Source organism: Seriola dumerili, unplaced genomic scaffold, assembly GCF_002260705.1.
Source record: "Seriola dumerili isolate Sdu_G_001 unplaced genomic scaffold, Sdu_1.0 BDQW01000081.1, whole genome shotgun sequence".
Taxonomy (NCBI): domain Eukaryota; kingdom Metazoa; phylum Chordata; class Actinopteri; order Carangiformes; family Carangidae; genus Seriola; species Seriola dumerili.
Window position 1 is genome coordinate 978,388 of NW_019174336.1, and position 12,999 is coordinate 991,386.

A 12,999-nucleotide genomic window follows, 5' to 3' on the forward strand; every position below is an offset into this window, starting at 1 on the left:
GCAAAACTAGTAGGCTATTATTTACATATAAGTGCGGGTTAAAAGTAGGTAGCCTACAACAGCATAAGTGATGCTATATCTTACAGTATGTAGAGTGATGGACGGTATGTAAATATTTAAAATATGTATGCACAGAGAAGTGGTCAGACATAATGAGCAGTCTGACGTTAACGTGTGTAACTGTGGTGCTCTGGCTGTTCATTTACCTTCGTCCTGTCTCTAGATGGGGCCCTCTGCAAAAACGTCACTGCCCTTCTGCGTGTGAGTGCGCGCGTGCGTCCGCTTTACTTTTCCAATCTCGCTTCTTTTCAGCGCGAGGACAGCGGACACTCCGGGATCAATCGCTGTGACGGCGCCGCGCGCGGCTCGTCTCTGTCGGACCGTGCTTTATTGTTTTCTCCTCTGAACCCGCATCTGGTCCGCACCTTCAGGTCCGAGTCCTCCGCGACCTGGGAAGTGCGCTGTCTCCGTGGGCCCGGCTGCTGACCTGGAAAACAACGAGGGCAGAAGCTCCAGCAGGAGAAGAAGAAGAAGAAGCTGTGCTCCTGGAACTGGATGAAACTACCATCTTTATTATTCCTGATACTTTCCTGTGAGTGAAAAGTGAAGAGTGAGCTATGAGCACATTCCTGAGGAGCTGGATCTGGATGCTTTTCTTGTCTCCTAACCTGAGATGTGACGGTAAGTTTCTCTTTTACACTGCAAACTTCCAAAAGACTGAAACACGGATTAAAATGAGAAGTGGCGCACTGCGCAACATGTAGTCCAGTCAACAGGTAGTTCATTTATTCAAGGCGAAATAAATAAAATAAAAACATAATTTCACATTCATGTGTGAAACTTTGCAAAGAGCTTTAGGCATTCCTGAGTTTTCTCGGGCGTTGATGTGATCTCACACAATAGATGGAGCTTTTTCTCTTGTTGCACTTCAAGTTAAAAGTTGGGCCAGGTTCATTGTTCAGCCTGGAGCTGGAGAACTCACATCCCCTCTGCAGAGATGAGATTTAAAATCCCTTCATCATCTGAGTCTCACACACTTTAATATGAATGTGTTTGAGTGTCTGCGGCCACTGTTGACATGTGTTCCCTGCAGCTCCTGCTCTTCATATAAAAGCTTCTTGTGTCAGACTCAAATGGCCACTGTGTCGTTGTCATGTTAATAGAAAGCTCAGCTCTAGGTGATCTCGCGTCTTTGTCAGTTATGCTAATTCATTTACTCCCCCTGCGGGAGGGAGAGCTGTGGAGATTTCCTGTTTTCAGCTCGGGCTTTGAGGACTTAACCATTTGGTATGAAGTGAAAGGAGTATGGGGGTGGGGCGCAGCGGGCTAAATGACCCCCCCCCCCAGTTTGTGCAACCCCTTTGTCTTTAAAGGCCAGTTCAATGCATATTCATGTTTGATACCATCCTTTAAGTCCAAAACCCTAAAGGTGAGCCAGTCTGGTTGAGAGCTGTATCACAGTATTACTCACTTTTCCATTATTGGAAAACTTAAATGATTAATTTAATTCATTAATTCCACATGTTGAATATATGTAAACCACTGGCTCTCTTTAAATATATGAAAGTGACTAAAGTGTAAATCTCTATTAGTGAACTTATCAGATGTGAACTGCTGTTACACTTGATTTTGTATGTGAAAATGATTTAACATGTGAGCTTCCACACAGTGAATTTTTAACAAGTAGTTCACATGTGATAAATATGCAGTTTATTTCACATATGATAAATTCACAATTGCTTTTTTCCCAGAACAGTTATGACTGGGGCTACACGATATGCAAAAAAAATCATACTGCACTTTTTTTTGGCAGCTATTGCAATTTCAGTTGGAATGGCAATTTTTACATTTTCACTGAAAAAAATATAAAAATGATGATGGTGTGATTTCTGTTGGGTCTTGTACCAAACAAACATGTTCCCTTACGCCTGGAGAATATGATTTGTAAGCCAGGGTGTCTCTGTAGCATCACAACACCTCATTAGTTCACCTTTATTTATTATTTTTTAAAAATGCAGCTCCTGCAATTTTTTGCAGCTTCTGTGATTTGGATATTGCACTTGGCCATATTGCGATTTAAATTATATTTTGTACAGCAAAAAACTAAACTTATGTTCAAAGCATTTAACTGTGCTCCACTGTTATCTATTTTAAACTCTTCATATGTGCGAAGCAGATGGTAGTTGGTTTTTAATTACAACTTAGTTCTTGGTTGAAAAGCAGTCATTTAGAATTTTTGTCCAAACTGACTTTGCAGGACTTCATTCAGTTTCTTACAGCAAACATGTTTCAGTGTTTTTCAAAGGCAGCCAATTGCTTCCATTCATAGAGCTATCAAAACCTAGTCAGACCGTGATTCACACCTGAGTCAGGTTGTCCATCACAGCAAATATCTAAATGCTCAGACATCAGCAACAGCCTGCACACATGATCTGCTACTGCATGAGAGGAAACAGCTAGTGAGTAAGAACATATTGGAAAGACAAACTGCCAACAGTTTTCACACCTCTGCAAATCAGACTGAATTAGATTACTCTTCATCAGCTGTGCTGGGACACAGACACATGAGGATGTGTCATTTTGACCATACACTGGTGGTGTCAGTCTGTTGTCCTCGATGTGGGAGAAGAAAACAGATTAAAAATAAAGGAGAATAACAGTCATTGAGTGAAATTACTGATTTTCTAGGATGATACCGACCAAATCAGCACAGCAGTAGAAAGACAGAGTATAAAACAGGAAGCAAAGCCTTTGGAATCATCTGTTTTTGTATGAACTTAAAATGTGGACAGGTCTTGATCTAAGTTACAGTTATAGACAACCACAATCTATATTGTTCTTGTTCATGTTGAAAACATTGTTCAAACATTCGGTAGCTGGTTAAATGTGTGTGAAGTCTTCAGCTAATCACGTCATCAGAAGCTAACTGGAGTCAGGAGTTATCAAACCTGGAGTCCAGTCACTGAGACCAGACTGGAGGTGTGAGTTAGAGACACTTTGACTTAAGAAACACTCAAACATTTTGAGTTTTTTGTTCACAAGAAGCATCTTTTGCAAAAAGCATCGTCAAACTCCACAGTGCAGCTATGCACATCATCATGAAAACATCCTCCCACAGGTGGAGCAGGGTGGAGGGAGCATCAAGATCTGGGTCTCTGCTGCCTCTGGACCTGGACAGCTCCACATCATCAAGTTTATCAAGGTCTCTTCAGGATCATGTCAGGGTGTCTATCCACCCAACATATGTCACAAAAAGATTCATAAGCTCGCCTGAGGTGGTGTTTCAGACTTTTCCACGAAGCAATATTTCACTCAATTTAATGGAAACAGTTTTCGCACTGAAGTCGCGGCCCCTGCCACATCAGGCCCCAGAGAGCCAGCTCCAACCGAGTGGCAGACTGCTGGAAATCTATCGCCATGTTTGATGAGAATGATATTGCAAAAGGAGAAAACTCAAAACTGCAATAGAAACACAGTAATGACCCTAAACATCAAATTATTCTACTACAGAAGGAGTTCAGACAGAGTAAATCCACCTTCTGGAGTGGTCCAGTCAGAGCCCAGACCTGAACCCAGTACAGATGCTGTGGACTGAGCTCAGAGAGCCGCTCACACCAGACATCCTGAGAATCTGTCTGACTGAAGCAGCTCTATAGGAAGAATGGTTCAAACTTCCTCTTTTACATTGAGCAGCTCTGATCAGCAGCTAGTGAAGAGCTGGTTTCAGAGGAGCTTCAGCCAGTTATTAAACCCAAAGTTTACTGACTGTTTCCATCAGCGCTGTAAATGTTAATTAACTTTGTTACATTTATTACATTGATATAAGCTTAAGGACACTGTGTTTGTCTGCATTTGTGACTTAGATGAAGATCAGATCACATTTTATGACCAATCAATGCAGAAAACCAGGTGATTCCTCAGGGTTCACTGACTTTTTCTAACCACTGTAGATACAGTTGTATGCAAGTTTGGAAACTACATCCACTACATCTGATTTGTAAAGTCAAAAGAAGTAACTTTTTGTATTATATATTGATCTAATTTCATATCACATGTACAGTGTCAATCTGATCACTTTTTTTAGTGATAGTAGTTTTAACTACTTTTTCTAGTTAGCTTTAGTTAACTTAAATAGATTTTTCCCTGGTGTAGCTTTGCTGTAGTTCATCTTCTTCCAGTGTGAAGTGACTGGTAGCTTTCAGCTTCCCCCACACTGGTGATCAGATCTCACCTTCCTGCTCTTTATGCAAATAAACACAAAAATCATTTCTGTTTGCAAAGACCATCTGTGTTGATGTTTTTAGCTGGTCCAGCTTTGACAGATTGGTCAGTTCTCAATGTGTTTGTGAGAGAGAGTGTGGAGGGACAAGGAGGGGCTGAGCCAATCAATGTGATGCAAACAGCTATACAGTGAAACAAGGTCTCAGCCATTTAAAACAGTAAAACAAATAGTGGCAGTGTTGATATTGTGACAATTCCTCACTAATAAGTCAATGCATGGGAATTTTGGTTCATTATAAATTGTGTCGGGACTAATCAGACTGTGGATTATACAGGTCTGATGGAGACCTGTGGTGAAACCTGTTGGCTACACTGAAGAAAACCTTGTGACACTCCAAAATAAGTTTGACACTAAGCCTAATTTATAAACCATGACAACACCATGAATGTTTAGGGGTTTTGATAGTATGTGTTGATACCTTGTGTCTGTAGGCTTGTGCTTCAGGTCTAACCTTTCAGGACAGCTTTAAACACACTCATAAAAACCAGTTTGTTTCCAGCCTTAAATCTGCTGTAACAATGAAATCCAGCAGGACAGTAGGCCTGCAGCGTGTTTGATTGGCCAGCGCAGCACTTTTGCTAGATGACGTCACGTTGTGCTGCAGCAGAGGTTGAGCCGTTTTTTTTTTTTTTTTTTTGGTGGACAACACTGTGTTGTTTTGCTGTAGCCCCCAGCATTGGCCCCCTGCTGCGCTGCCTGACTGGCTCCTTTTAGATGAATGAGACGGCTCAGGTTGGTCTGAACGCAGCCTCACTGCTCACATCTCATTTTTCTAAAAGTAGAAACACAATGTTTAAAAAAAAAATAAGGTTAGACAAAACATTCACACCACTTCCTGCCTTAACTTTGACTCCTGGTCTGTGTGGGCACAGTTGAAGGATTATTATTCCCTTTTCTACCAAAATCAGAAAGATGTTGCAGCAGGAAAAGGAGTGAAAATTAGTGGGTTCACCTGGGTGATGTGTTTCCATCAATGCTGATCAGAGCTAAATACATGCGTCTACTGCAGAGTCATCTGACCCGGGTGTGAATGCTGATTGTTCCCTTTTCCATTACCGATGAAAGCCAGATGTTAGCAGGTCTTAGCAGGTTTGTTGACCTGTGGAAAAGGGGCTTCAGTGACATTATCGGTTTGCTCACTTTAATTTTCACCTTCAAATAAAGTGGTAGCTGTCTGTCAGCTTGTTTCCAGCCTGCATGATTATGTATCTGCTCATGTTTGTTGTATCGTTAGTGATGCAGTCGCAGTCACAAGTTGTAAAAACCTGTAATTTTCCTTTTATGAAACAATTTGTTGCTTCATTCTGAGTAAAACCGTCCAACCATTATTTTAGAGTGTTGAATTGAAACCATTTATTACAGCAGAGATAAAACAGCAAAGTGATTAATGCTCAGTTTTGTTCTTATAGTCAGGGGAAACCATAGACTGTATATAAATATATTCCATCTCCAGCGAGGAGCCCGTCCCTGGTTTGATGTACAGTATGAACTAATGGTGTTGTTATTTAGCTGCAGGCCAGGCACTGATGTAAATGACAAACATAAGGAGAGATGATTAACTGTTGCGAGGTGCACACAGCACAAGCTTTTCCCAGAGTTTTATTGCCCTCACCATGTGCTCTGTTACCTCCTGTCCGTGTTTCCCCTTCCCCAGTCAAACTGTGAAGTGAAGCAAAGCGTAGCAGCACTGGACAGAGCCAGAGGAGTTAGCCAGAGGTCACTCCATTAATCTGGAGCTGGTGAAAATGTGGGGGATGTGTGCAGGGCCATGAGTTTCCCTCAATGTTTAGATGAACTTGTGATTCTCTGCTAAGATGTGAAAACTTTATTTTGGACCAACAGTAAGACAGCAGAGATGAAGCTGTGTACAGTTTATCCTGTGTTCATTTCAAAGTCAGAGTGGTCAGAGTGGCAATTTGTATAATGCACATTAGTATCAGCATTATAAAACCGCTGCTCCTGCTCCACTGGCCCACCCTATAGACTTTACATTGAGATGACATCATACTTTCATATTTTTATCTCTATGAAATTTTTACAAATCGAAAATGGTTTTAAAATTTCTGTTACTACGTGTTCTCAGTTTGTGTTTCACAGATGTCTCTTTTATAATCTTGGCCACTGAGGATTGCTTGGTTGCAGTGGTGCGTTTAGCCACTCAGAGTGCATCTTAACAGCTCTGTTGATACCATGGATGTATTATAAGAACTAGATACCAGACTCCGTGATGGGGCCCATTCATTCATTTTAATGGCAAATGCCTGAAGCATGAGCCAAAACAAATTTGGTGCTTCCTGGTTTACGTCCACGTTTTGCAGCTCACTGCATGTGTGAACTAGTCCGCACTACTACCATATCCATTCAGATGACCAGCTTAGCTCCATATCAGCATCCATACAGTCACTACTCCCTGATTGGCTCTCATCAGCCTGGACTACCAGTGGTGAATACTGACCTTACTGTTTTTGCTAGCTGCTGTTGTTCAGTTACATTCTGTATTTTAATGCTACAACTGTCTCTGCTGTTCCTTGTTCAGAGTATTTACTGCAACTAATCAAATGCAGAGTAGACAATCTACTCTGTCTTATACAGATGCCGACTTGACTCTGTGACGACCTCTGCTCCTCTGCCATGCCCCCCCCATACCCCCCCATGCCCCCCCCAGTCCATGTTTGTACCTTTCATACAGAACAGAGGCAGAATAAAGGTGCAACTAGGGCTGGGCGATGATTGGCCGTTTGCGATTCATTTGTGGGCGTGTTATAAACATGGAAATTAATTCTATCGAAAATTTATCAAGGAAAATAATTTTGCGATCATTATTGCTATCGTTTTACCGCCCAGCCCTAGGTGCAACATTCCTGCCTTGAACAGTGCTGTGTAAAAAGGTCTATAACCCACCGTCTCCCATCAATACTGGTGCCTCGTCATCCTGCCTGCAACACTGGTAGCTTTGTTCTAAGTTGGAGCTAATTGCTGGCTGGTGACAAGCACTCAAAGCAGTGTGAAACTGCTTGAGGAAGCTGCAGGGTGCTATTGTATGAATGTACTCAGAGCTGTAGCACAACATGGAGACAGAGCTCTAGAAAGACCTAGAGTCTCTGATACCTGCAGACGTAAATGACTGAGGGTCATTTCAGCACCGCTGAAATCTAAACCTCAACATTACAAACATTAAACAGTATAGTACTTGCGCTCAGTGTAAATGAGTCACACCAAGCTCCCAGCAGCAGCACTGGGCTGTGCCACCATTTTGGTGCAGTGGCCATCATTACAGCTGAAGACTGTGATGCCCTCTGGCCTAGAAAGACTCATCTGTATTACAAAGGAAGCAGCTGTAAAGTTGAAGCCTCAGCGTGTGGGGTTGGAAATGTCCTTAGCTTGGTAGCAAAGCTTCCACCCCCGTCCTCCAGTGCAAACACTGCAACAACCATGTTTAATGTGAATGGAGCTACAGTGGCAGAGTCAGGTCTTGTGCGAACGGTAACAAGGAGGGATTTGACCCACGGCAGCCGTCTGCTATGAATGGGTCAAACATAGGTTGAACATGTCGAACATAATCCAGGATCTAACACAGGGGGGTTGTAGCGCATTTTGAATTAGTGAAGGTAAAGAGTCAACAGTCTGAATGATACCTGCTCAGTGAGGGAGGAGGGTGTGAAGCCTCCAGTGTGTTTCATCTGAAGCTGCGTCTGCCCAGTTTTATAACTTTCTAAAACAGACAGTCCTTCACACAGTGATTGGTCAGTGAGTGGAGGTGAGATTTGAACAGGATCTGCACTTTCTCAAGTTTTTTCACTTTTTGTGCTACACTATAAACTCCTCTGAAGAGACTGTGCTCTCATATCCCCATTTTCATGATTCATCATGTCTTGGCCTTCAATGATTTTCACTTCATCTTTTCAGATCAGGCACAAACACTGACCTCATTCATTTGAAGGTTTAAAGTTATTATCTGTAACTTTTCCACATTAAAATGTCTAAAAACAACTAGACCTATGTTCTATATTAAAGCCTGACCAATTTATTGGTCGGCCGATTCTATTGGCCAATATTGGCCTATCACAGACATATCGGTATCAGCATATGTATTCTCTGATATGAGCTGATATGAATACTTTCATTAAGAAGCAATAATGCAGTGGAAATGCTCGGGTCAAGTCAAGTTACATAGGCAGCATTTTATGTATAGTTGATCCTTTGTTTTCATTCAAGTTAAATAAAAAAAGTCGAAACTTTTTAGTCAACACGCAGCCATTGTGTCTCTGCTGAGCTGAGTTGGCGAGTCACTGATTTTTTGAGAGACCCCTAGAGGCAGAAGTTACAGACTGTTTGTAAGAAAATATCTTTACAAAAAAGTGATGCACCAGGCTGCGACACGCTTATTGTTCAAGGCTTTGTGACTTATTTTGGTTTATTTTAAAAGCATCGAACAACAAGCGTGTGCCAGCCGGGTTCATCACTTTTTTGTGTCCCCTGGAAACACTTCCAGCTGTGATACTTGCAGCTCATTTGTCTGTTTGGTTGTGTTGTGTGTTTTTGCAGCAAATGTGTTGTCAGATTGACAAGGATGTTATCCTACTTTGTATTTGAAATGCAAGAAAGAATTTAGCCACAATCCTCAACTCGAAACAAACAAAAGCTTTTTCTTTCCTGTATTTGTTGACAGAGAGAATCGACTGTTCAGAGACATAGTGCTGTATGCTGGTATGTCTTGGGTCTGGTACTAATTATAATTCTGGATCTGGGACTAATTAGAGCAATGCAAGACATTCCCATGGACAGGGCTCAGTGTGGACTGACTTGTAGACAGGATGGACTCGGTTAGCCAACTGCTGCAACAAAAGTTGTGTGTTTAAGACACATTAGTTCCTGGCTTTTTCTACAGACGGCTCATTCAGTTGGTGATAGGCCGTTTGAATAATCACAGAGCTCTGTCTCTAACTGTGTCAGTGGCCACGGCATGCATTAATACTATAGACAGACTTAATCTTGATTTTAATTTTGAAAAGAAACTATATGTGAACATATGCTGCTAATTACTGTAGCTGGTGAGCAGACACAGAGGAGGAGGCCTCAGTGTTTGAAAAAGAAAAAGCGGAGTGACTGTAGACTCCTCTGTTCCTCCAATGCCTTGTTCTTCATATGTTTATGTGTTTATATGTGGAGTATAAACAGGGCGGACATTTTTCATCGGAGTGAGGCATCACTGAAGAGGTAAAGAGAAAGAAGGAAGAACAAGTTCAGACCAAATATTTTTAATGCACAGATGTTGAGAAATGAATGATTAAAATAATGAATTTAAATAAAGTTTGCTTTAGTGAAAATGAGTTGGTTCCCATTAGACCACACCCCCTCTCTATGTTGAGGATCTTCATGTTGGGAGGTTTTATCAGTTGTTTGCCTTAAGAACTATGTTACATAAATTGTATAGTCTGTAAAGAGAGAGCCAGACCGCCCCTCCCAAACCCTCCACACTCACCCAGAGGTCAACGGTCAGCTGAAGCACTTGTGAAGTCGCCAGACCTTTTGTGTCTCACTTTGTATATTTAAGCCATTTTGTCACAACAGTTATCACTCAGAAACATTTATCCAGAGAAAAGAGAAAAGCTTTTTTTCTAAATCTGTGTTTCCCAGAAGACGACACTGTGGATGTTTTTCAATCGCGCTGAATTCCAACATGCGCCTGGTTATCATCTGTTTGGATGAGGAGATATTTGGAGCCACAGGCAGTGTTGTTGAGTCTGTTCATAATTATCCTGTTAAGACATCGCAGGATGTGTTCTTGTGTTTTATGGTGAATACTTCTCTACCTGTGTAACTGTCTTCAGAGGGACTTTGTTGTATTCATGTATATTTGACTGTTGATCACTCACACATTCCTCCCTAACTCCATTAATAGAAACAGGGTTACCTCTGAACGTGTGCTGCTCTGCACAGTTTGACTTGGATCCTGGATCAGTCGACATTAAAGTAGATTGCTGATCTGAATGAGAAGCAGTTTTCATAGTAAAGCATTTAGAGAAGGACTTCATGATCCAAATAGCTGATATGGACGCATGATGATCAATAAATAAGTAGTAAGTAATAAGTAATCTCTATTGATTATTATCTTATTATAGTTATTGATAATTTCAGTAAAGCCCTAACTCCCTAAACCCTGTATATGTAGTGGAGACTGGGGACACTTGTACTGCACATGCTCAGTTAGACCCTCCTCCACCAGGAAGACAGAAAACATGTTCAACATTGTTAAACTGACCATACCTGAGCTTTTGTTTGATTGAATCAAAACTGATTTAGTTTGAATCATTGTGTTGGTGACTTGGTTAGCATGTGTCAGTGTGTCACATGATGTTCTGTCATGGCTGACAGGGTGGAGACGGTTTTCTGTCAGTTTTCGACATGTTTCGCGGTGTGGAAAATGTGTTTGCTCGCTCGCTGCAGACTTTAAAACATCACGGGAGAAACAAAATGCAGCAAGTACTCGACCAATCAGAAATGTTCCAGACCACACCCCCAAAGTTCCTGAACTTTTGGAAAGTACCGTCCTTTATATGATGTGTCATATGTACTGATCTTTAAATAGTGTGGGTCATTAGTAGGTATGTGTAAGTTTAATATATAAAAGTTTAGTCTCTGAGTAACTGAGAAAAATGCAAAAAGTGTTGCAACTGTCTCCAGTCTCTATACCAAGCATTTGCTCAGAGTGTTGTATATAAAAGCACTTGCAGTGAGTTGAGGCTGGTTTTCTATGTATTGTAGAAAATGCCACTCATTAAGAGGCTTCATCCGTTCTGGAAAAAAACCCTCATATCATTTCCTCATTCTCAAGTATTAAAACTATAACAGGAAAACAGGCTATTAAAGGTCCAGCAATCAAAATCTGACTTAATCTTTGTGATCCTGTAGACCTGCCAGTGGCTCCATCTTTACTAACATGTAGGATTCTACCCAAAACCTCAGAACTGTATTTTAATTGCTACTGGAGGCCCCAAACTCTCCACGTGTCTGAGCTGAATATTTCATACAGTGTCTTTTATTCATGAATACTGTCTCAATAGATTTTTCAGAACATTTGTTTACCATATAATTTGATATTATGATATAAAATGAAGCTGTGATAGAGTCTGTAGCCATGTAGCCACTTCTGTGAATAATAAGGCTGCAATTATAAAGGCATTTAAAAAGTTCCAAATGTATTTATAATTCACAGACAAAAATAGACTTAAGTACAAAGATCAAAGAGGAAAATGTGGAGTTGTGGAGTTAGAACAACGTAATCTTACCTGACCTCTGAAGTCCACTCTTCATCTCTGCTATACTCTTAGTATGACACATCTGAACCTGCGACCAAACTCCTGATGGTCCATGTGATTCATTTTGCCACAAGATTTTTATAAGGAAGAATATGTGGAATAAAAAAGATGGTATTTCTAGCTCTACTGCATCACTTTTGATCGTTATTTAGAAACTGTCCATAGTGACTTAGACAGTGTTACAGGAGTGCAAAGCAATTGTTCAACTTGGGTATTTACTTGATATTTTGTAGAGTTTTTTTCCCAATAGTCTTTCAATGGAATAATATTTATTTAATGTTTATTTATATATGGACAAGGATATACCACAGTATTGTCTAAAATAATCTGTTGGGCCTGTAATTACATGGGCCTTTAAAATACATATTACTCAACAATAAAACACAGTCAAAATACAAGCAATTCACAGTGATACAATAAAAGCACCTGGTCATTCATGATTGATCCCTCTTTAAAAACTGTTTCAGTTTGGGTTCAAAATAATCCCAGTCATGATCCAGTTTAAGTTCAACATGTTGATCCCACAAACAGAAAAAGACATTTGACTAAATGAGGATTAACAAAAAGGCGTCTTACAACTCCCAGTTACTGAGGCAGAAACACCAGCAGGAAGCAGCGGGTCACTTAAGCTGCTCAGCAGCAAATCAGCAAATTAAAAGGTAATTTAGTCAATCATGCAATTGATTCAATAATTAACCACAGATAAAGTGTGTAAATAAATGTATCATTACTGCAGATAATAAGCAGTAACAGAAGCAGGAGAATGGGTCAGTGGACTTCAACCTAGCTTCAAACAGCTGAGTCGAGCAAACCCTCATTGATATAAATGGGGTGGACAAAATAATGTCTTCAACAGCAAGACAAACTGCAGCCTCCAAAATGACCAAACAGTTCATCAAGACATCAGTAACACAGTTTTAACACAAACTGAACATTATAAGCATTGTGGAGGCAGGGTTTACTGCAGCACTGCGTTGGTATTAAGTGTACCTGATAAACTGACGACTGTCTGTAGGCAGAGGAGTGTTTATGCCACAGATAAACTGCACTTTATCTTGTGACCATTTTACAGTAAACATTTGGTCAGCTTTAGGGAAAGATGGTGCTTTGGGTTAAAACAAGCACCATGTAAAGGTTAGAGGACATCGTCATGGTTACAATGATAAATGCACTCTCTTCCTTTTGCTCCTGTCATCATTACTACAGCCATCAAATGGCTTTGACACTTGAACGTGAATATATGTTCACTAGGGGCTTAACAAGAAAACGTAAATATAGATCGTAATAACCTACTTGCACTAAGAACCTATGAAGGACAGTCTCCAGCAGAAATGCCAGGAAAATGTCAAAATCAGTCTGTTCAACTACCAAAAAGAAACCTTCTATTGTTTTATTATC

General features: G+C 40.7%; 1 protein-coding gene across 1 annotated transcript in view; it reads left to right on the forward strand.

Annotated features, from left to right (window-relative positions):
• The first annotated feature begins 420 nt into the window (after nt 1-420).
• The window catches only part of ror2 (receptor tyrosine kinase like orphan receptor 2), a 40,644-nt gene continuing 28,065 nt past the window's right edge, over nt 421-12,999 (forward strand). The window contains exon 1 of the mRNA XM_022744633.1: nt 421-681. Within this exon, the coding sequence (XP_022600354.1) occupies nt 618-681 (64 nt within the window). The 5' untranslated portion in view covers nt 421-617. The remainder of the gene's footprint in view (nt 682-12,999) is intronic.